We start from the raw sequence: 23,972 nt of genomic DNA, 5'->3' as shown, positions 1-23,972 counted from the left end.
GCCATGCAGCTTGGTGGCTCCTTCCCGGCCCGTGGGAGGTTGTCATTGGCTCCAGCATCAGTCCCAGCATGGGCAGATGAGGGCCTCAGCCCCAGGGGCTGGTTCCCTTTTTGGCCTTGCCCTTGGCCTGTTGAACCCAGAGCCAAGCTGTCTGCCCCAGAAGAGGTGTGGGGTAGGTCCCAGCAGACGAGAGGTGGGCAGTGACATGGGACTTCAGTTTTGTGAGCATGGCCTCCAAATGCCAAGCTGCTCTGTAGCAGGGGCATCCTCCTCTCATCCTTCTCCACCCCCAGGGCAAAGGCACCAATGCCGCCTGCTTTGGAAAGAAAGTGCCGAGGCCTGAAATCCAGCAGAGCTCAGGGCCACAAATCTCCACAGGGGACAGGCTGACCCTGGTGTCCCTGCTCAGCACTGTAGTCACTGTCAGCCCATTTGGAGGTAAAAAGCCGTTGAACGCGGAGGCGAGATATTTGAGTCGGACCTGTGGATCCCAGGCACCGACAAGCCGGGTGTTGCAGTGCTCCACTTTCTCATGGCCACATCCCTCCACAGACCTGGCCAGGGCAATGGGGTTATGGAAACAGGTCTGACCATAACGCAGCCTCCGACGTCACCGCTGAGAGGACAACTTTGATGGGCCGTAGGCCCATGGTCCTACCAGAAAAACAGAATATCACCTCTAGTTGGAGCAGTGCCATGCTCCAAGCCAGATTCCTTCATGCCACCGGACCTGCTGCCCACACCAGCTTTCCTTTTCCAGTTTCCACTCAGGCTCTATCCATCCCGTGGGATTTACCAGCAGATGGYAGGCAATGCCTGGCAGAGGTCCTCGCTAGCCACATCTTGGCTGCTGAGCTCCTCCATCCTGTCCAAATGGAGAAAAATCTCCCTCCAGCTCTCCTGCACATTCCCCCCTTATCCCCACACCTTAACGGGCACCAGGCACAGCTGGAGCAAAAGCAGCTTAGTTTGTGGACACAGTAATGTTTTACAGGAGTTTGCAGCAGTCTAAGGAGGCGGACAAAGAGCCAGTGGTTAGTGAAGCATGCCCAGGTGTGTTTGGCTTGAATACCAGCAGTACTGGGAAGAGAGCAACGCTCTCTTATTTGATGACCATTTAGCCCAGAGAAACACTTTTATGTGAAAATTTAGAAGAAAGAGCGAGCAGGCTAGATACCACCTCCCTCATGTCCAGCACTGCATAGGGTTATCCGCTCTGATCATCCACGCTGAGCATCAAATATACAAAGCAGAAGCAGAATCAGCACCACAGACTTCCCCCGTGGGAGCTGAGCTCTGCTGTGGAGCCGTGAGGCTCCCCTATGCTGGCATTTATTCGTGCTACAAAGGTAAAACCACCCAGGAATTTACCCCTGCACTGTTTGTACCCATGCAACTCTAACTTGAAATTCAGTCTTTCCTCACTGGTGCTCACAATGTAAGTGTTCATTAGTCACTGTGAGAGCAGTTTTAATATCAGAATTTCACATTTGTTTTGAAATGCTGACATTAAATTCTCTTTCAGTCTTTAAAGGAAAAGGGGCCCATTATCAAAGATACCATGTCAACACCAAGGAACAAATGGATGCTGCACCAGAACTTCAGATTCAGGGTCCTTGTACCTAGTTACCTGAGGATGGGTATTGCTGCCTGGGTTCTTCAACCAGGACACAGGCAAACAAAGCCACATCTACAAACCCCATCACAACGTGGAAGCCTGCTGGCAGAGAGGGTTGCCAAGTAGAAAATGGCAACTGCTAGGAACAGACATTTTATTTTGAAGTCTCAAGAAGCTATTTGCAACAACAGGGTATGGAGAAACCATCAGATCTGACTGCACCACTTTGCTCTGAAGACTCCCAGTGAAACCAGTGACAAGTCTGCCCCAAAAAGCTCTGAAGCAGGAATTGGCTCAGACCGTGCTCGAACTGTTTGTGGTTTATGTGACAGAGCATTTAGCCAAACTCCTGTCAAGAAATGTGATTTTCAACATCTGTATGTAGTTGTCTATTAAGAGGGGAAAAAAACACAAAACAAAAACTCCCTAACTGAAGACCAGCACTAACTTCCTACAGAGAAATGCTCCCAGGGGCAGGCTGCAGAGCCCTGGCGCTGCCCGGTGCTCCCTGGGCTCTGCGGCAGCTGGGGCTGGGAGCAGGAGGAATTCTTCAGCCTGCCCGTGCCCCAGCCAGCTGCCCAAGGGCGACACACGGAGCCAATACGTTATTTGTGCTCTGGTACCCGAGATGTGCGGAAAAACAAGCAGGAGGCTCCTCCCGGGAGGGCAGAAGGGGGAGGCTGGGTGCTGCGTGGGGTGCCCAACGTGGCCACTGGCAGTAGGCTCCCCCAAGGAGCTCTGCTGGGGGCACTGCAAAACGCCTGTGGGCCTGCCGCGAGCTCCTTTGACCGGGTTTCCTTTTAAGCTATCTTGCATGTAAGCTCATTAGCTCCTCTCACCGCAGTACAGCAAGTCAAGAAAAACTTAGCAGTGAACCGCCATGAGCCCATTCGCACTCCACCGGGTAAAGCCACTTCTGCCTTTCCGCTGCGCTTCCCCGGAGGGCCTGGGCACTCGCAGCCCAAGCTGTTTCTCCTTGCGGCTCTCCCCTTACAGGCAAACCCGTAGCGGCACAGAGGAGTTAAGCACCATCTTTCCCAGGTTAACCAGGGCAGAAAGAGGGTTTCAGCCTTCCCCTTGGCACTACCTGAGGCGATGTCCCAGGCTGGCTGGCAGGCAGGAGCACTGCTGACCCCAGTGGCCACAAGCCTGGCCTCTTCAGTCCTGACAACGGGCAGGTAAACGTGCTTTAACTGCTGGTACAGCTAAAGGCTGCCCTCTTCTCCTGGCAGGAGCTACAGCACAGCCCACTGCCAGGCTAGCTCTACCCCTATAAGGTACATGCTATGCGATACCTCTCTGCTCTGGGAGCTGCACCAGCACTTCTGGGCCAGGAAAGTAATCACACCCCTAGCAAGAATTGCTACATCACATGAAAATGTGTGCACAGGAGGGCCAAGAGCTCCAGGTACCATGCTGAATACAGTATCATTGCCCTGTAATGCACTACTGCAGCTGGAGTGCAGCAAGCAGGTATCAGCCTGCTCCTGCGAAGGAACATTTGTATGAGATGAGCATCTCTGTGTCTCAAGAAGCACAGGGCAGAGCGGTGTAGGCATTGTAGGGGTTTGGGGCAGCGATAGCTCTGTTCTCTTTATGCCTTAATTTGCTGCAGCCCAGCTCAAGGCAGCCCTAAAGCTCATCTCCACTGGAGAGTTCACACCTTTGGGCCAGCAGCAACTTGGAGAGATTTCAGCCCCTCCGCTCCCAGGCTGCAGGTTGCTTTCTCAGAGGGCAGCCACACTTGGCAACCACCAGATTCACAGAGCAACTTCTGTTGATGAGCATCCCATCTCCTGAGCTCTGAATCCTCCTCCCGAGATGCTATTCCTCTTGCCCAACATGGCCTGGGTCACATGTAGTTAGACTATATTAAACAGATCAGAACTGACTTCTCCCTTTTCACTTTGAAATACAACAGGCGAGAAATTTTCAGTCTACCTGTCTCTAGACAGTGAATGGGAACCACTGGTAGGTGGTAACTTCACCACCCCGGAGGTCCAACAGTGGTGACTGCTGCAGGGTCTCACTGCCCAGCTACGAGACAAGGAGAATAAGCAAGGCTGAGGCTCCAAAGAAGAGAGCCCAATGGAGGAGTCAAAAACAGGCTCCTGATCCCTCACTGAAGAACCCAGTGCAAAAAATGGAAATCAGGAGAAACTGTACTGCAGAATCGCCCTTGATTGCAGAGCAGCAGTTCAAGCTGAGACAAAGTCAGCAGAGCCTGTTCCCACCAGGCTCGCTGGGTCTCTCTCTCTCTCACACACACACACACACACACACACACACACGGCTGTTAAAGCGTGTTTGGGTGACAGAGAAATGTGGAGTGATTCAAAAGAAAATAATAGAGCCGCTCCCACCTGCCCATGTGAACATGAATCACGTGTGCTCAAACCCCAGCCAGGCGCAAATCAACAGCTCACAACTGACATATGAAAGGGCACCTCCTGAGGCCTGGTGCACCACCGCTCTCCCCCTCCCAGGGCATCAGTCACTCCAATGGGCTCTGGCGCAGTTTGTTTGCATTATGTCTAAATAACTCCATGCTCATTCTCCGTCAGCACCTGCAAAATGAAGTAAAAGTGCTCATTTTCAAGGGCTTTACCAGAAAGGTCCAATTATTGCCTTCTTCTCGTGGAGCGCAAAAGTAATCTGAGTCACAGTGTAGGTCTTTTGCTGTTAGCCTTCTCCCAAAGCAGCTGCCACAGGGGACTTTGGGAGTCCCAGCACAGAAGGAGGGGCCGAAATGACGGAGATGGGGCTCCTGGAGAGGAAGAGTCCTGCTCTGCAGCACGCGAGGGGCACCCAGGCCCCCTCCTTGCCCCTCGAGACAGTCATCCTGCAGCACTGCAACACAACTCCGGAGACTCCCTTATTGCTTCACCCCTTCGGTGCCCCCCCTCCGTCAGCGGCACTAGGCTGACGTCCCATCAGATGATTTATTAAGGCAGAAGTGCCAGCGCAGCTCCTCCGGCTTCCCGCCGACTGAGGGCTTGCGCAAAGCAGGCATTGCATAATCGGGGGCGGGGAGGGGGCAGGAGCCCTGAGCAAGCAAGGCATTTGCCGGCTTTCTTTTGCCCGACACGACCAAGGAATCAAAGTTTCCATCAGCCCGTTCCGTTTGCCTTGCAGGTCAATGAGGTGCATTTCCTCAGCAAGGCTCATGTCCTCTGAGCAGAAGATCCAGCTCCATGGCAGAGTGAGACTGCTGAACTGTCTCTTAAGCCAGCTCTGCCCTCTCCCATGTAGGTCTTCCTTTTCTTTCTAGTCCCCACAGCAGTCTCCCGAGAGGCACACAGGGTGTCCATCCGCTACAGTATAACATGTAACAAAATTTGAAGATCATAATCCTGCGAGGGCTCGAGGCATGCTGAAATATGTGTCGCAGTTTTAGAGGCCCCACATAACAAACACTGAAATTGGCAGACAGCTCCCCCAAATCCCCAGGACCCGGGCAGCATCGGTGCTAGAATATCGTCCCTGGAAGCAAAAGCAAAGGGAAACAAAATACCCATGTGTTCTCTCAATACGTTCCTTTTCTATGCATCCATGGGGATACCATTAGCCATAAAAGGACCAGGCAGCTCCTGGCGCAGGCTGCCTGGGGCTCTGGGGAAGGGAGCATTTGCACTGGAATAGTGCAACTGGAGCTGGCCCCAGGACTGAGCAAAGCTGAACTGCTGGACAAGGGAGGCCCAACCATTGCACCCTGCAGCCACCAGCCAAAAGTGCACAGCTGCCCTGGCAGGTGAGAAGAAAGTAGGCAAGAAAAGATCAGAGGGGATCAGGCCTCCCCTAATGCCATCCAAATTCAACAAACTGCCASTTATAGCACACCCCCTGTTTAAGGACAGACCTTAAACATAGCAAAATGAAGTCTGGATCTGGGACACAGAAGAGATGATGTAGGACATGCTTCAAGAAATCTTCCAAAAATCCTACTGTAACCCAAGCACAGGGCTTGTCAGACACCTTCCTAGCAACATCAGGGCCCAAAACATGTTGGAAGATGGGTATTGCTGGCCACACAACCACTTACCTACTGCAGTTTGGTATGTCACTTTTTTTTTTTTTTTTTTTTGTAGTTAGGAGTGAGCTGGTCCTCACGTGGCACTTTCCACCTCTGCGTTTCGTGCCCCGAGGCCCTGCAGAGCCGTGCGATTGCTCAGCGGGCGTGGCGTGCGTGGGGGGCAGAAGCAGTGCACTACATGCCCTTTGCCGCGCTGGCTGGCACGTCGCTCTGGCRCTGATCTGTATGGTTTCAGCTGCTTGTGCTCTCTTGGGCAACGGCTGGCATCTCAATCAGGCTTTAGAAGGATTTGAAGATTTTTTCTGGAGTCGCTAGGTTTGCAAAGGGTCCAACAAAACAGACCTGAATACCAGTCTTTTCTGTCTTGGGTAACAAGTACAGCAGCAGAACTACCCTCTTGCCTCAGGTACTTCTGGCACCTCTCCCGAGACTCCCACTCACTGGAGCGTGTGTTGACGGCTTGCACAAGGTGGGCCCATCGCTCCGGGAGCTGAATTATCTATCTCCTCTCCATCTCCGCACGCAGGCCTCACAGTTGGAGCTGCCCCGCAACAGCACATTGCAGTCACAGGCTGCTGGAGCGACAGCCCAAGAGGGGATCTCTGCACTGCCCCACCGCTTTGCAGCCCTCAGGGACAAATAACTAACACAATAGCTTGCAAATACTGCAGCGAACGTCCATGCAAAACAAATGAAACAGTCTGTGCGGGAACCTCCGATTTGTGCAGGGCACAGATCACCTCTTTTTGTAGAAAAGATGGCTTTGGCTCAGCGCCTGGCAGGTCCAGGTTAGGTATCTGGCCTATGCAGCAGCAGCTACAGGACAGGAAGCTGCTCACGCATTTGACTAGAGGAAGCAATGGTGTTACACAGCAGGGAGTGAATGGCTGTGGACATCCCAAGCACAGTACATAGTGTAAACATGAAACCTGCTCTGTGAAGGCTCGGCACTGTTACACTTAGCATGCTTAGCTATTTTGCCTATACAGGGTATCCTGTTTTCTCACCACATTTGGGGGAAACAGAGCATACCTTAACCCCACATTTGGGCATGTGAGTGAGAAGAAAGAGATGCAGGAAACTTTTTGGTCCCTTTTTTTTGATGACTGATCACTATCAATGTCATCTTATTAGTCATGCTAGCCTAATCAAATTTAGAAAATATCCTAACAATTTAAATAAGCATATTGCTGAAGTTCACCTGGCTGGCAAGATCCTGAAATCTGAAAGTAAAAGTGTATTTTGGCTCCTACATGTAGCATATCCGGAGACCATCACTGATGCCACAGAGGTAGGGATTCCTCCCTCCCTTCTCTTCCCCGCACTCTCCAGCAAGGTATAGCACATGCATTGAAATCTCAGTCTATATTAGGGCAAGACTGAATACTGCTCTAGTGCTCTTTGGATTTGATTTTGAAGGCAGTATGTAGACTACATAGAGTCATAGATCAGTGAATCGCTGCTCTCCCCACCACAGTAATAGGCAAACAATGTGACTGACTATCCTCATCGTGAAGGAGCGAGGTAGAACACAAACGGATTATCTCAACTCTGATACGCGTGAAGTTGCAGTGATAACGTGGTCTTGGAATAGCACAACCACTGTGCATTACTAGAAACATGACACACTAGGAACGATATATGAACTTAGAGTATTAGGGGGGAAAGAACATGCCTGCCTCTGATCTAGCTGGCAGGTCACTTCTTCCATCTTCCAGCACGCATGATCCGCTGATAAGTATTTTACAAGATTTATGTTAACAAGCCATGGTTGAGCATTTCTCCACACACTGAATATATGTAAATGTTATCAAGTGAGATTGAGCTCTCAGAGATGAAAGCTTGTGGCCAGTGTGCAAATAGGATGCACGTCACAACCTCAGATGATTCAAATACACTTTCAGTTCTAAGAGCACTTTGGATGATAACAGAAGTTACTCGACTCCTGCTGCCCAGAGCTCACTTTCTCAAAGTCACAGGGGACTTCCAGCTTTCATCCAGTAACAGCGTATTTAGAAGCAACTCTTCAGTCATTGGGATATATCCACCAGGGCATGTTAGTAGAAGTCCCCACTGTTTCTTAAACAGGTAGGGATTTATTTCGATGCTTGTGGGATACTCCAAGCTACAAAAACATTTAAATGTTTAAACAAAAGTCCCATTATTACGAGGGGGAGTATTTTGAAGTCATAAATTATGTAGCTATTCATGAATTTATGTGTGGGTAAGATCAAAGTCCATAAACTTTCTGAGATGACTGAGCCAGTTTGCCTGAGCCAGTTTGCTTTGACATATCATCACCTTTACAAGGCATATCTTCTAGGGTTGTGACACTCTACTTATGAGAGAAACATTTGCCTTTCAAATGCAAATGCTTCCAAAGAACTGCAGTTATTACATGATGCCATGATACGATATTGCCTGCTCGAACCTCTCCTGCTGCAGCAAAAGGAGCACCCCAGCAAGGGAGAAGCCCTGATCTCTCTTGGTCTCTCTGTGAGCAAGTTAGCATTCTGAATTTTACTGCCAAAAGCAAACTACTGAGACTGACCTCCTTTCTTCTGTATTACTGCGAGAATGATTCATTCATTCAATTAAAATAGGCTGAAAACAGAAAATAGTAATTAGAACTTAGCAAACTACTCATTCTACGTCATACTAGAAAATGGCAAGATGATGAACAACAGATGTTTTTATACTATACACCCTAACAATAGTAGTAAGATCTGACAATTTACTATCATCTCATAGCACTATCTAGCAGAGATAGAACTCCTGGAGAACTACAGGAGACTTTTGTGGTAAGACTTTGAGCCTTTAATTTTCTAGTTCTCTGGCTCACTTTTCAGCCAAGCAGCAATTTTCTTTAAAAAGCTGATTACTTTTGCATAGACCTGTTTGACCTAAGTTTACAGGTTAAAGTTCAGTGTCCACGTGTTCAACCCATCTGCAAGACTCAGAATTGATGACTGTGCCTGACCAGGTCAGGCACTCAGATTTACAGGTCATATTTCCAGTGCAGAGCTGTGCCACATTGCCTAGATAATGGTAGAATATTTTTAAGAGTGTAAATGTTTTAAATACATTTAAGAACATATTTTTAAGGTCAGTATGTTCTTGAGAACTTCAGGCACCTAAACTTGATAGCATTATAGCTGCTTACAAGATCAAGAGGCTGCACACTTTTACTTCATTTTCYAGCATCCCAAAGAACTCTTATGTGTGGATGTGGGGAAAAATCTTACCAATGTAGGCTAAAATACTGCCTTTGAAAGGACTTTTGAGCCATACATTCTTCAGCAGGACCTGGTCCATAATTAAAACTTCATCTACTGAAGTTATTGAGGATAGCTATGAAGGATTCAGGCCTTCACATATTGAGTATTTCATTAAATAGGACATATATTACTAGTGTCTCGTGGGATGAAAATTACATAAAAATAAAGATCCCAAGTTCTCTACTGAAGATACTTCAAAGAACACACTACTAAATAATCACAGAAATGGCCTATTACAGACCATACAATACACTTACCAGTACGCTGGTTCACAACACTGGGGAAACTGATCCTATAGCAGTATTSCAAGACAAATATGTTATATAAAAGCTGTTGGCATTACTTTCAGACTTTAAATAATAATTGATTCTAATTTTGAAAATATTTACTGTGGATATCTGTTACATAAAACTGTGGTACTTGCACAGCAATTTCAACAGCTTGACTATGTCTGTACATGCATCTTTCATAACTTTGTTGGTGGTTTCAATCTACCTCCAACAATTATTGCTTTAATAAATATTTCTCGCAAATGAAAAATCAATCATTGCAGTCATTATGCAACAATATTTTTATCTGTTACTATAAAAATACCAAAATAAATCAAAGGTGCTGTTTCTTCTGCAAATTTAAAGACATTCTCCATGAAGTTCTCCAGAATGCAAAAAAAAAAAAAAAAAAAAACCCTCAGTTCCTAGCTGTTAAAAAACATTGTAATTGTAAGTAAATCATAGTTAAGTAAATCAGTTGTGATTGTCAGTAAATCATAGTCAACCTTTGTTGGCTATTGGAACAATGCTGGTTCAAATTCCAAGTTTAGCTAGATCAAAATGATAACACTTGGCACCAATACAGTGTTTTATGTGTTCAAACAGCACATGAAAATTAATTCTCTCACTACTACTGCATAGTGTCCAAGAAAACAATCACTGTCAAATAGCATTTATTCGCATTACAGCAAAGCCTGCAAGCACTAGTCAAGAAACGACTAAAGTAGACCTAAATGGCCATTCCCGTCTGAGAGAGCTTACTGCGGTTGTGCAGAGGTGACAGGTGGATGCAGACAGACTGAAGAGCACACTGAAACAGTGAGACAATATTCATTAGTACAATAACTAAGATTCACAGCACACCAGCAGCTCAAAATATTAAACTTCTGTAGATATCAAAGCTAAAGGGTTTTAATGAGAGATTCAGAGGACACCTAAGAGGGAATTTTTCAGAAATTTATGCAACAGGTCTGCCAGGAACAAAGGACAATTGGAAAGAGAGCATAAAAATGCCTATTCGGAAATCTAAAAAGGGAGGCTGGGGGAGGATAGAGATTGACCTGGTGGGATGATCAGACCCAGAGGTGGTTTCTTGATCTGAGTAAGAGGGATGGAGTAAAAACAAGCTCTGGAAATGATTAAAAGGGTAGAGAGCAGCTTACACCTAATGCAAGAGAGATGGCAGAGCCAGTGCAACAACGCAAAGGGGGCAGTATCAAGTCAGAGATTAGCGAACAACCTACACTGCAATTTTCTGAATGGCTGTAAAATGCAAGTGGCCCAGCTGTCAAGGACCAAGAAAGAGATGCTGCTATAACTGAAATCAATATGATGAAAGCTTGGATTARACTGTAAATTGCTTGACCAAGTAGGAAAAACAGTGAGAAATGCTGTAGAAGAAAGAATGTGGGCTTGGGACAGAGTCAACAACAGACATTTCAAGAGGGACATCCAAGTCAAAGCTACTGAGAGAGTGCAATCTTACCAACAAACAGCATGGTAGGCATGCTCCTGTTGAAGCAGGAAGGCAACCGTGAGGGGTATCCAGCATTCTAAAAACATATATTTTCTTGAAATCTACAAGCATTTACATTTCCCATTCAGCTGATCACTCACCATTACACTTAAATCCTTCTCAGAATCCAATGTCCTGTAAGTATGGTCTGTACTCTTGTTCTGCAAAATGCCTTTAGAGCTTTCTAGGTGAAAAGCATTACAGCCAGAAAGACAATCCTTGGACACGTGAAGTACCAATCATTCAGAATTCCTCTGCCAGGGTTAGACTTTTGCACAAGGATAATACTATTGTTACCTTTATGCAAAAGGTACRTCATAAACTGAAGTCTTGATAGTGCAACTAAATCCCAACCATTCTTATCCATGTAACTGTTATGGAGAAAACAGGTGTGTTTTTTTTAGAAGAAATGATTATCCATCTGTGAAACAAGGATTGGATGGGATTGAAATACAGAGATTAGCAAAGTACATACAAATTCATGCTGAAAAATGTCACCACATTCTAGCTCAYGCTCTCCATGTTGTCACCTGGAATACCTGAAATTCTCCAAGGCTCAGTGGGAAGAAGAACACGGTAGAACAACTTTTTTCAGAAGACAAGTCTATAGGATTGACATGCTAGTAATAATGAATCTCAACAAGTGGCATCAGTGTGACTTGCTAGAATACTTTTAAACAGAGGACAAAACCTAAGAGAACCATTCCAGCTATTTTGTTTTCCATAAAGCTTCTTTCTATTTTGATAGACACACGACCATGAATATCCTCGTGGGCATTTTAAAAGCTGTAATTTCAACTCTGAGGTTTTGCAAGTTTTGTTTTGTGTGGTGTATGATATCATAAACATCCTGAATATAATTACAACAGTAATTTTGTGGGCTATATTCTCCCTCTTTGTAGCCCGAAGCCAATGTTTACAAAAACTTTTCAGCACACTTATTTGATTTGAACTTTTTATTATTATTACAAATGTATATTATTTTATTAAAAAAATTCACACTGAAGCAAAGTCAAGTCCATTTCATTACAACCAAGAATATAAAATAAATGCAATGAACTCATAGTTTAGTYTTAACAGTCATTTCAAGAGTGACATCAGGACAACTTAAAAGCAGTAAACTCTTAACTCTAGAATGAGAAACAAATATTTTGTTTTGTGGTCTTACTACCCCATTGGCATGGGCATTGCTGAATGTGGCCACCACAGATCCAAAGCGGCAAAGTTTTGTGGCAGCATGAGGCGCATACACAACAATTTCTAATGAAAACTACAAAAATGAAAGATGCGTGCATGAAATTATTAGAAAAAAAATAACTGAATAGAGACAGGCACACTTCCACAAATAGTAAACATGGGAAAATACAGCTAGAACAATTTGAAAAGTATACTACCTTACATATATAAAAAGTTCTTTAAATTGCTGTTAAAAAGGACATGTTCTGTCCACATTTTGTGTAATACTTTTTAGTGTCTACACAAGACAAATTTTTAAAAAAATTAAATAGTATTAATTTACTACTAAATATTTAGGAGATAACAGTGCATTAAGGACTTTTTTTCATATAGTAATACACATCGCTCCTGTCCAGCGACATTTTTAGAAGATTACGTATGGCCTTATGTACAATACATTTATTTACTCCTAAAACAGTTCTTTGCTTAATGGTGTTAAAGTACCATTCCTGAAGATTATGAAGGGGAACTAAGCTTATTATGTTTATATAAAATATTACACATATTTGAACCCTTCTAGCATCCCTCCACTCCTCCCTCTACRAATGTGCTTCCCCCCCTCCCTCAGATACAGTGTCACAGATACAGTGCAGGACTTGCGGCTTCCCCTAGACTTTTCCTTCATTGTGCAGTTTGTGCTACATAAACTTCACCAATGCGGACTAGGCTGCTAATCCCATTCCCCGCTCATCTGTTTCCCCCGAGTTAAATAAGAAAAGCTGTATTTCATGGCCCACTCTCCCATTGCGCCAACGGGAAGGAGAAAACAACTCTGGCAGTGGCACTTGCCTCTCTCGGTACCAGCGTGAAACACTTTGGTGAGGCTATCAAGGGCAAAGACAAAGCTATGAACACTAACAAAACTGCACAGGCAAAAATAATATAAAAATGATGTGGTCCTGGCTTCCCACGACACACTACACAATTCGCTTAGAACAGAGCGTTTTTACGTCATGAAGTTACCCCTGAAAAGCAAGGCTTCTTTCACTAGGACTGCCATCCGCCCTGAAAACACAAATAAAGCTTCCAAGAAAAGGCAAATTTCACAACCAGAAGACAGAAAGCAACTAGAAGAGTGCGCAGCAGCGTATGTTTTACCACAGTCACTTTTGCTTTTATCTACTCTCCTTCCAGCTGTTAGCTTGAAGGCCATGGAGAAGTCAGCTCGGCTTCGCACGTGTGCACACAACCTAGAGAGGGCTGGAGCGTGGGACGTCTGTTGGGTCTCACAAACACAGAAATATCACTTCAGCTTAGACAAAGGTCCTGGCAGTCGCTCTAGAAGCTGGAAGCTCACTGAATTAAAGCACCTTACAACACTGTGAAATTTCACACTGTATACACAGATTAATCTCCACCGGGGATTATTTTGCCTTGTTGGCACAAGAGCCCAGCTTGATCATACAGTAACGTGTCTCCCCATCACCTCCTGCCATTATCTGAATTTTGATGATCAGCTACAGGCTCCCGTACGGGGAGGACAAATGTTAGATAATTATAAAGGAAAAGACGAGAGGATTTTGAGAGAGGGGAAGGGTGAAAAGCACAGGAGGGAACAAAAATCACTCTGCCAAAGGTTAATTTCCAGAAAAGCGAAAGTCAAATCACAAGAATATAAAAAAAATGGTATTTTATGGCATTGGCCAAGTCTCTGTTAGCTGAAAGGTGCTTTGTCCTAACATTAGCAAGAGGTGGGAAATTCCACCTATGGAAAGAACGTAACCCCAGATTCACTGAAATAAAATAAAGAAACAATTAAAAACTGTTCCTTCAAACAGGCTACCAGGGTACATACAATATGTAGCATTTCAAGGACTGCACATGAAAAGTATCCTTTGGGAGATTATTTTGCCACAGACATAATTTGTGACTTTTTTCCTTCAAATTGCTTCTTTTCATTTTCACCACCTTCTCACCCACTTGACGACAAAAGCAGGTTTTAGCCACTTCTCCAGAGAAGCTGGGTCTTGTCGAAACCACATGATGGCGAACATGGCCAAACCAAACCAACTGCTCACAAAAGGCATGAAAACACCACATTTTTGAGGAGGGCGGGGGCACTAAAGGTGTTGGGGAGATCAAACCCAGTAGAAATGTATTTATTTCTCTTGTCTAGCTGTGATAAAAAGCATTCTCCTCAGAGCAAACAGATCTGCTAATCTTGCTAGGTCTGATCATAATTTCAGTGTGAATGTGTACTGGTATATATAATTTCTTGCACGGACACTGGACAGAAGAGAACACTTGGCAGCATAAATGCCTGGCACATTTACTGTTTACATATAAACCCTTCTTTCTCACTTCACCTTTTCTCTGGACAGGCAATTTTAGAAGCCTGCTGATGTTACACTGCTAGTAGCTTTCTAAATGCATTAATGTTTTTTCCAGGTTTTCGGCAACAAGAATCAGCCTTTTTCCTAAAGGCTGAAGAAAAATGAAGCTGCCCCAAATTACATGTTGTGTCTCTCCGAATAACTGTGGTTGCAGAAGTTGGACAATGATCCTCTGATTATGCTTCTGAACCCTGCTTATTTACTGGGGATTTTCTGCCAGCTACCCATCCACTTACAGTCTTTAGGCACAATCAAAACATGTTTGCTCTAGGGAAAAAGAAACATTTCAGTGCAATCAAGCGCATCTGGTGTAACTAATCTGGGTTAATCACAGCAATGTGAGGGAAATAGAATATGCATTATAAACATGAAAAGGGAACAAATTTTCAACATGCTTTTCAAACTACACAGTAATTTTTCTTAATTATTCATTCTAACATAAAATGATTAAGTGTATTTGCTTTTGTAAATCTTAGTATTTCTATCAGCTTTGTATTTAGGAAAGTGACTCATATACATTAATCAGTTGTTTAACAGAAAAACAAGCCTATCATCCACACTCCTACTGAGACTTGAGGGCAGTAAATACATTTTCCTGACTATTTTGGTGTCCAGCCTGGGAAGACATTCCATTCTTCTGTTCCAACGGATCCTGAAAGCATTTCCTTTTGATGTGACTGTCATGGTTTCATTTAAAATAACGCTTAAGTTAAAACTAGTCAGAGCATGATCACTGTGATTTCAAGAATTCAATGTGAATGAGTTAAGAAATATCAGCAATCTTTTGTTTGGTGTTCAGTCCAGTAGCATGAAGCGTATTTGTAACTGCAGAGACTTGGGTTGCTTTTTTTTCTTTTTTTTCTTTTTACTTTTTTTTTCCTTTTCTTTTTTTCTTTTCTTTTTTATTTTTAAGACCTCGCCTGAAAACTAGACTAATAAAAACAGAATAGTAAAATACTCTGGAACAGTAAAATTTGCTGTTCTTGACATCCATGAGCAAAACAGTAATATCCTGTGAAAATAATATAGTGCTTTAAAAAGGTGCAATATACCTGTATAGCTAAACTGGTTTGCCTAGTATAAAACTAACTATATACAAGCTTGAAAGCCTGGGAGTTCAAGATTTTAAAACTTTAAAATCCCATCAAAGAGATTTGAAAAGACAGATTTATGGCAATCACTACAGCATAAGGAAGGTGCACCAGGAATCCTTCAAAATTCCAAAGGTTAAAGAAGTTAAGTGCTGGGTTCAGATCAGAAGGGTTCATTAGAGTAACCACAATGAAACACATGCAAGGGCAGGGAGGAAGGAAAACTTCACAAGAATCTCCTTTATGGCAATAAAGGGACAGAGTTGGGGTGGGGAACAAGGAGAGGAAGAAAAAAAGTCTTCAGTAAGTAAAGTTTTCCTTTTGCAATGATGAATTTGAATCCTGCATCATAGTTTGTATTTTTGGTTCTTCTCGTCATTATGAACTTCATATTGCTGGAGTCTTCTGGCTTTTAGTCCATTCCTTTGTGAGTGCAGTCTGTCAGGCCTCTCAGTACCTGTGGGACTGATGAGATTGATGGTACTGAGAGCTCTGCTGAGATGATGTGGAATAGCCCATTGTACTCTGGGACTGAGAAGATCCCTGAATGTTGCTTTGGTAACTCAGGCGTGAGCTGGAGTGCTGGAGAAAAAGAGAAGGGGGTTAGGGAAGGAAAAACAGCCTGTTAGGACTATGCAGCTCGGGAAACTTTTAATCTCTCCAAAGCTCATTAAAATTTAACTGTTGGAGAAACTAACTGAACAGTGTTACTGTTTAAGATCCCACAGAACAAGTAATCAATCTGCAATACTAACACAGCACACAAAATGTGCTAGGTGACTGGCAGACAACTAAAAGTACAGCACGTACACATCAACTTTTTGAAGGAAAAATATACAACATAAAAGAGAGATCAGATTCCTTTCTGCATTTCAACTGTTTCTGAAACTTCAGTCTACCATTATTGCACAGCACTGTTAAATTAATGCAACGACGAACAACTGTTAGAGACACACACCCTTTCAAGATGGGTAAAACTAAAAGTTACAGAGAAACAATGTATTCTATTGCTGAGAAAAAGACAACCATATGACTTACCCAACTTGAGAAAACATCTGGTAAATTAAAATAATATAATCTTAGGCAAGTCTTTCAACCTGCTGCTTTATCTACTAGAAGCAAGGTACCTGCTTAAAGGTGGGCATGTGTACGTGCAACACCCTAACATTCATTTCCCTGAATGTTCTTTTTTCCACTGTTTGAGATGTTATCTCAGTGGATCCCAATCTCAGCAAGCCAAATTCAAGGATCACTTGCCACCTCCAGCCTGCTTAAATTGCATGTTTATTACCATATCCACTCCCTATCATGCGTTAATAACAAGGTGCGTCATTAGTTCTTCTCTAAATGTTTTATACATTACAAATCAGTGTTTGCATGAACAGCACTGATCAGTGTACAGGAGGCTCTCTAGCAGGGCAAACCCCACTCCAATCCACAAGGAAAGAAAGTTCCCAAGAAACATACTATTCACAGCCAGCAAGCACTTTGTTTTCAGCCAAGTTAAGTGCAGGGGCAGATACTCATTCAGTAAGGAGTCCTGTTCACTGTCTAGGTGATGGTTCTACCCAGCTATGCCCAAGAGTCATCAGCAGGACTGTGGCCAACAACAGTCCTCCACAAAAAGTGTTAAGAACCTATATTCTGATCAAATATCAAAATTATGAGTTACAGAAAGCCTGTGAAAAASTGTGATTCCTCAATGGAAACCCTGTGGAGAAAGTGGGTCTGTGAGAGTACAGCATTGTCCACAGACCAAGATGCTGTTCAGTGAAGGCGATACCCAAGTCAGCGATCTCATCTAATGACTGTATCCCAACTAGGAGGGCTGTGAAAGCATCCTGACAGCTTTCCAGTTGGATGATGAAGAGTAAGAACCTCAAGTGCAGGCAGTGTAAAACACTTCTGCCCTTTATGCGTAGTTTACATAGATTTATAGCTTAACAGTCCAGCCTTGTGGCCCACTGTACCTCTGTATAATATCAACACACCCCATAGGTTGCATGGAGTGACTTCACTTGGGTGCAAGGGTCAGTTTGGGAGAGAATAGCTCAGGACGTTGGCTTTGGAAGAGACGTCTCTCAGTGGCAAGCATGCTGTTAATAACCAGATTATGCTTGGCATGTGTGGTTGGATGATTCAGAGAATGCCTGAAACCTGGAATTTGTCTCAAAATTCTTAAAGTTTTTGCAACTTTTGACAGGAAAGAATTATGACCTATTAGGTAGGAACTAGTTCTGGATGAAAAGCATCAGCTTACAGTGCTAAGCAAAAAAACAAGACCACATAAGGAGTGCCTAGTAAAATTAAGGAACTGCACTGTCATTTGTAGAAGCAACAAAGACTGGTGCTGGTGAGCTACAAAATATTTGCAACAGAGATTTTAAATTACAGGCTAAATCAACCCCAAAGCAAAGGGATTCTTCTTCCTACTTCTGAATAAGAAATAATGGATTAAATTAATGCCATAAGACTACAAGAACATTTTAACTTGTCCACGCTTATTTTAGTTCCACAGAGGAGAATTTGTTTTAACAAGGTCAGACATGGACAAATTGTAGACATTCCTTTCTGGAATAGAAGACAGCCAGCTAGAATTAAAGGGCAGATAGCCAAATACAAGTGTAAAAATGGATAATCAGACCATACAATTTAGCAAGTGACGTAAAGGGAACATATAGATCATTAACAGCACAGGCATCAAAGAAGTAGTCTAGAAGGAAGGAGTCATAGGGGATAAAAAAGAATCTAATTATCTCAAAAGAAGAGATTCAGACTGCTRACAACTTGTAAAGGGGAAACTTGCCAACAATTCAGAGAGCTTTATAAGCATTCTATAACGGATATCATCAAACACAGCACACCAGTCCCCAAAATATAGACCAAAACAGGCCAGCCATAAATACTACGTAGTCAGACAGCTGCAGGGATCTGTCCAGACCTCAAGCCTGTCTGGAACTTTTCAAAAAAGAAACCTAGTTGTCTTTACCCTTAAGTTGCCCTCAATGTCTTCATGAGCATTTGTAATTAAAACAGAAATGGGAGAAAAATGTCTGGCACTGAGAAATCAATTGTCTGTGGAGGAGGTCTGGAGGGCTAAGTCAAAGCAAATCCAGAGCCGTTTTTTTTTTTTTTTTAAAGCTACTTATTTTAAGTTAAAAGCAGCCTGAACAGACCATTTTCCAAGGTTGGACCCTCTCAGAACACAGTAGCAGATAGAATCCTTATCATCTTATAATATCTACCTTTCTCCTCTTCTACATTTATAGCAAGTCTGGTTCATCCAATGCTTTGTATATGTAGTCTAAGTCCATTTTTCAGTGGAGAGAAATAATAATTCTAGTAAGGTATGCAAACTCAAAAATAATTCAGTGATACTGCATTTACTTACGAATTCGAATACTACCATACTGGAAAACATGAAATCTATTCAACTCAGGTCATATCAGAAATAATGTCTGTTTGTGCCCCACTTCAGCATGAATCATACTGATGCACCAGTATATCATTCCCGTGCTAAAATGCAGTTTTTCTTTAAGATTAAAAGTAAAGTTAGCAAGAAATTAGAATAAGCTATAGAACTGCTCCACACATGTGATGRGATGAGCTAGAGTAAGTTAAAAATCTAATGAAAGAGCCTGGTACTAGCTTGGCTCCTGCTTCTCACATAGGACTTAATCTTGCCAAGAGCTGTGTATTCTGAACTTGATCTAACACAGCATCTAGGCGCATGCAATGGTTCTACTGACTTCAGTAAGATTATTCTCAAACATAAAGCTAAGCACATGGTTAAGTGCTTTACTGGAGTGGGACAGTCCTCAACACTTCACAGGGCATAGCTGATGAGACTTGTACTGGTACTCTATTGAAAATTACTGACTACAGAATAAAACTTTTTTACTGCTGTAATAGGATTTAAACCCACATTTTTAATCTAATATATCAGAGCATGCCTGCTCAGCTTACAAGAAAAAGTCATTAAAAGATGATCTGTTCTTGAGGTGGGGAAGGGGGAAAGTGACACTTCGGCCCTTCCGTATCAAAAGCAGTAAAAATTCAAGAGGGTACCTGATAATCTGAAGGCATGACAGGCCCACCCGAGTTAGTGCCTGAAGGCCCTATGCGTGGTTTCTTGGTTGGAGGCACCTGGTTGAGGCTGGAGTCCTGGCTGTGCTGGAGTCCCGTGCCAGCGCCCCCTCCTCCCGCGCCGGCGCCGCCGGCCGTGCCATTGGTCTGGGTGCTGTTCTGCTGCTGTGCTTGTGCCTGCTGCGGCGCTGCCTGCGCCTGCTGCTGTGGGGCTGCTTGCGGCTGATGCTGATTCTGCTGCTGCTGGTTCTAGGAGAGAGGGCAACAAGGCATCGTCACGCCACCGCTTCGTGACCCACCAGCACCGGGAAGAATCACAGCAGGGCTGCATGAAGGGTGAAATGCAGCCCCTCTGTGTTGCTGTGTACTGCCTGGGGTAGCCCTGCGCTGATCGGGGAAGGACAGGCTTCCTAATCAGAAGTTTAATCACTTGAGGTTCATTTTTGGTTTTGCTGCGGTGGTTTTGGTTTTTAATAAAGCAAGCAAGACTAGAACTGGAACGGGTGTCCAGGGACTTTGACAGCTAGCCAAGCACTCAGGCCTGAATATCAAGAGGAGGATGGAAGGAACTATTTATAAGTCAGTGATCACCTAATGAACTGAATCAAAAAACCCAAAATTTCTCTAGTGCTCAGCAGCAGACGTCGTGAACCAGAGTAAATCATTCTAAGTGCTTCAGTGGCATTGTTCACTCAGAATTAAAGCCACTTTTCAAACTTTCACAAATGACACATTACAATAATCTGAGGAGGTTGCCAGCATTAACATCAGAAAGGTAAGCAAAGTGAGACCAGAGAAATTATATAATTTCTTCCAGGTTACAAGGAAATTTGGTGTCAGAACCAGAACAGCTTTCATTACTTTTTTACTCTCTTGTGCTTTCAGCACCTTGTAAAGAGGTATACTGGGAATACAGTCAAGCATGGTGTGCTAGGTATGGGGTCAGAAAATCTAACTGAAATAACAGAAAAATGAAAATTGCTCAGAGATAAGTAGYTGAAGGAAAAAGGAGGAGGAAACAGCTGAAGGAAGAATCTGGCAAGGGAAAGAAAAGAGTAGTTATGGAAGAGAAGTCAGACAACTGAGATGACACTGGGGCCTAGCAGCAAGAGAGACAAAGAGAAAGGTGCCACAAAAGGGAGAAAAAAGTTAAGAAAGGGAACACAAGAGCAAAAGACATTGTACTGTTCTGGCTCTAGACGGTTACAGACTGGAAGGAYGGTTAGGAGACTTGAGGAAAGGTTGGAAAACCAGCAGAGTGCAACCATGACCTCCTTGGTGAGACACTTAACAGGAAATACCATCCATTTGTCTGCTTTCAAGCACTAGGCAGGGCTCCTCCAACAGAGCACTGAAGCAAATAAGAGAATTGCAAAGGAAAGCAATTTCACTCCAAATGTGAGATATGTAACTTGCTCATCATGAAAAAACCCTACAAATATTCATGGCTTGAGTTAAAAAGCCCTGCACTTAATAAAACCCCTAAAATACCATATGGGGGTATGGAACATTTCAGCACAGCCTTTTTTTCCTAGCACATCTGCTTATGTAATTATCAAAGCTTTGGTATGACAGACTTTTATAAAAATCTCACATTATTAATTTCTCGGAAAGCACAGCAACCCATTGCCACTAGCAGAAATTTCTTGACACCCCCAATAATCAAAAGCCATTTAGATACCTCAGATAAATGACATGAAAATCTTCTGTGATGCTGTTCATCACAACAGTTTCCCAAGACACATTCAGATGAAATTTGCAATGACATATTCATTTAAGATCACAAAGAAACATTGCATCTTCAAGGACTTAGGGGTGGCTTGTATTTCCATCTAATGTTTAGCAAAACCACTATTATATCCTCCTGCCTGTAGTCCTCAAATCCCATCCCAGTCAGATTCTATTTCCAGGGAGATTTTGACAAACTAGCTTGATTAACTTTTAAAATTAAAGTTCACCTTCTTTTAAGAAGCAATTTATCTTTTTTAATAATGTTTTGAGCTTCACTTATACAAACAAGCTCCAGTAACTAAGCCCATATTTGTGCTAGAATTCCGAGATTTCTATTTTCTTAGGTGTGTTTGGATGCAAGAGAGGGTGTTGATACTGTGAGAGCTGAAAAATAGCAATTTTGTTACATGCAAACAAACATGGCAGGAACTAACATAATTAAGAACAACAGTTTGTCATAGGTCCTCTGTTTTCTAACTCTGGACATTACCACAAAATTTACCTGACTAGGCCAAGATTGCTCTTCTGTGCAGCTACTACTCTTATGGCCTTGGTAGAGACCAAGATCTACTCTGTGTTAGATTCTTGTTGGGACCCAGCTGTACTGGGAAACCATCTTAGTGCAGGAAACAGCTTATGCCAGCAAAAACGTGCTCTAGTCAGCCTAGTTCATGGTGGTTCCTAAATTAAATAAACTTGTCTGAAGTTTAGCTAGCAACGTATTACCACACGTCACCTCTCAGCGAAGCCCAAGTTACTAGAATGAAAATTCAGTCCTATCTAGCAGAAATGAATCTAACAGAACCTACTTAACAGACTTGTAATGAGAAAAGAATCTTTTCATTTTGCTTTATGAGCATGCATTTAGCTTTCCTGACTGATGATTAAACATTCTGAACTTGTTCATGTGAAAGGTTGTTCAAAGAAGATGCAAGTTCCACACAAATAAACACAGAGAACCCCTGTAGGTTTCCAAGAGCTAAACAGATATTTATGGTTTTAAAACAAATCAGAAAGTAACACTATTAAAAAAAAATCCTTTCACTTGGAACACCAGCATAAAGAAACAAAACATGGCACAGGTCCAATTTTTAGAACACGCTTTGCCTTCATATATTCTGCACTGTGAGAACAGATTCAATGAGTAATGCGTGACTTAAATAAAACTTTTTTCAGACCATTTAGTTAATTTACAGTGTGCATAAATACGTGACTGTCCCCAACAATCTCAAAGACCATTTACACAATGGCTGTTTTGAACATAAACATTCTATTGTTTTTTTCCTCCAAAGGTCCCATGAAAAAAAAAAGATATTTACTTTTAAATACACTAACTTAACAAAAGCCRGAGTCATTTTAATTCATAAGGCTTGTTCTTGTTTTTAAAGCTGTGAGAGTTAGAGCAAAGCTAGTATCTAAATTACAATCAAAGCAGTATCATGACTTTCGTTGTATTTTTGCTTAGGTTTTTCAGTTTCCTCTTTTTGAAAAACTATCTGGACAAAAAAAAAATCCCACTTGACATTACCATTTGTCCTCAGTACAAAAGAATCTACAATATCTGTCCAGAAAATAAATTTTACTGTCTGAAATGTATTAAGGCATACTTTTAAACACAGCTAGGTTATCACCTTACACAGAGTATCTGAACCAGAAGATACGCAGAGTCAAAAGGGTCCCCCAAAACAGTCTCTCTCATGTAGCCCTCAGCTAATTAACAGTCCTTCTCATGTAGCCCTCAGCTAATTACAAATTAAGGCCGCTTTCTTCATCTTTTTCTAGCTATACATTACTATTGGTGCCTCACTGTACACTTTTAAGCAAAAATAACAAGCTGTCTTATGCACTAGAGCAGTACTATCCAGCCTTCACACCATGATGGGACATTCACTGTGGTTGTGTAGCACAGCTGAGCTATGCACACAAAGCAAATCAAGTATGTCCCAAATACACCAAAATTTACTATGAACGTAGACAAGTTCTTGCCCACGTCTGAGGGGCCATGGGAAAGAGGGTATTCAGAGTAGATTGCCACTATCAGAACAGCTCATGTTCCTTATTACTCCTTTGTTTGAGGGCCCTTAAAACACAATCAGGAAACTGCATGTAGATGGATGAAATGTTCTGATGTAGTGTCAGAAGCAGGCTACCACTATTTTTTTGAGACCTTGACAACCATCTCCCTTCCCTCCAAATGGTTGGATGTATGCCAATCATACAATGGAAATACCATTCTTTTCATGTGATCATGATGCATTTTCATCATCCGATGCAGGAGGAGGCAGAGGCCAGGTCCCCCTTAGGTCCTCTTGGAATGATGGCAGCTGAAAGCAGGCTATTGCTGACAGAACAACACATCCAGCTCATTCCCCATAGGTCGGGACTAACTGTGCTGGCGACACAGACTGATACACCCCAAAGTCATGTGATACTTTTAATCTTGCTGTGAGACCGTTTTGAGACAGCCTTGCCTGGAAAAACATATTTTTGGTTAACCATTCACATTTTATCAGTTTTCATTTGGGAGCACCATGACTTTCCTTGYTGCATACTTGAAAGAAAAAAAAATATGCTTATTATACCTTATCTCCTTTCTCTTCAGGTTCATCTTCATTGAGGAATTCTCGTTTAGGATATGGAATCTGGCAGCCAGCAAATACACTGAAATACAGCAAACAGTAAACACTCAGCAAATATGTATATGAAATACAGTTGCTTAATGTTCTATTAAAAACATCTGAAATACAACACAATTTAATTTCTGGTATTTGGTGAGTCCTG

At 43.0% G+C, this 23,972-nt stretch overlaps 1 protein-coding gene across 1 annotated transcript in view; it reads right to left on the bottom strand.

The window, feature by feature from the left end:
- Nucleotides 1-11,655: 11,655 nt before the first annotated feature.
- LOC112977041 (cyclin-dependent kinase 19) overlaps nt 11,656-23,972 on the bottom strand; it is a 103,991-nt gene continuing 91,674 nt past the window's right edge. Inside the window, exons 10-12 of the mRNA XM_026088901.1 lie at nt 23,774-23,852; nt 19,443-19,709; nt 11,656-15,956 (exon numbers count right to left, since the gene is read on the bottom strand). Coding sequence (XP_025944686.1) covers nt 15,825-15,956; nt 19,443-19,709; nt 23,774-23,852 — 478 coding nt within the window. The 3' untranslated portion in view covers nt 11,656-15,824. The remainder of the gene's footprint in view (nt 15,957-19,442; nt 19,710-23,773; nt 23,853-23,972) is intronic.

This window comes from Apteryx rowi, unplaced genomic scaffold (assembly GCF_003343035.1).
Source record: "Apteryx rowi isolate R43461 unplaced genomic scaffold, aptRow1 scaffold_794, whole genome shotgun sequence".
NCBI classification, from domain to species: Eukaryota; Metazoa; Chordata; class Aves; order Apterygiformes; family Apterygidae; genus Apteryx; species Apteryx rowi.
This window is presented reverse-complemented; position numbering and strand designations above follow the sequence as displayed.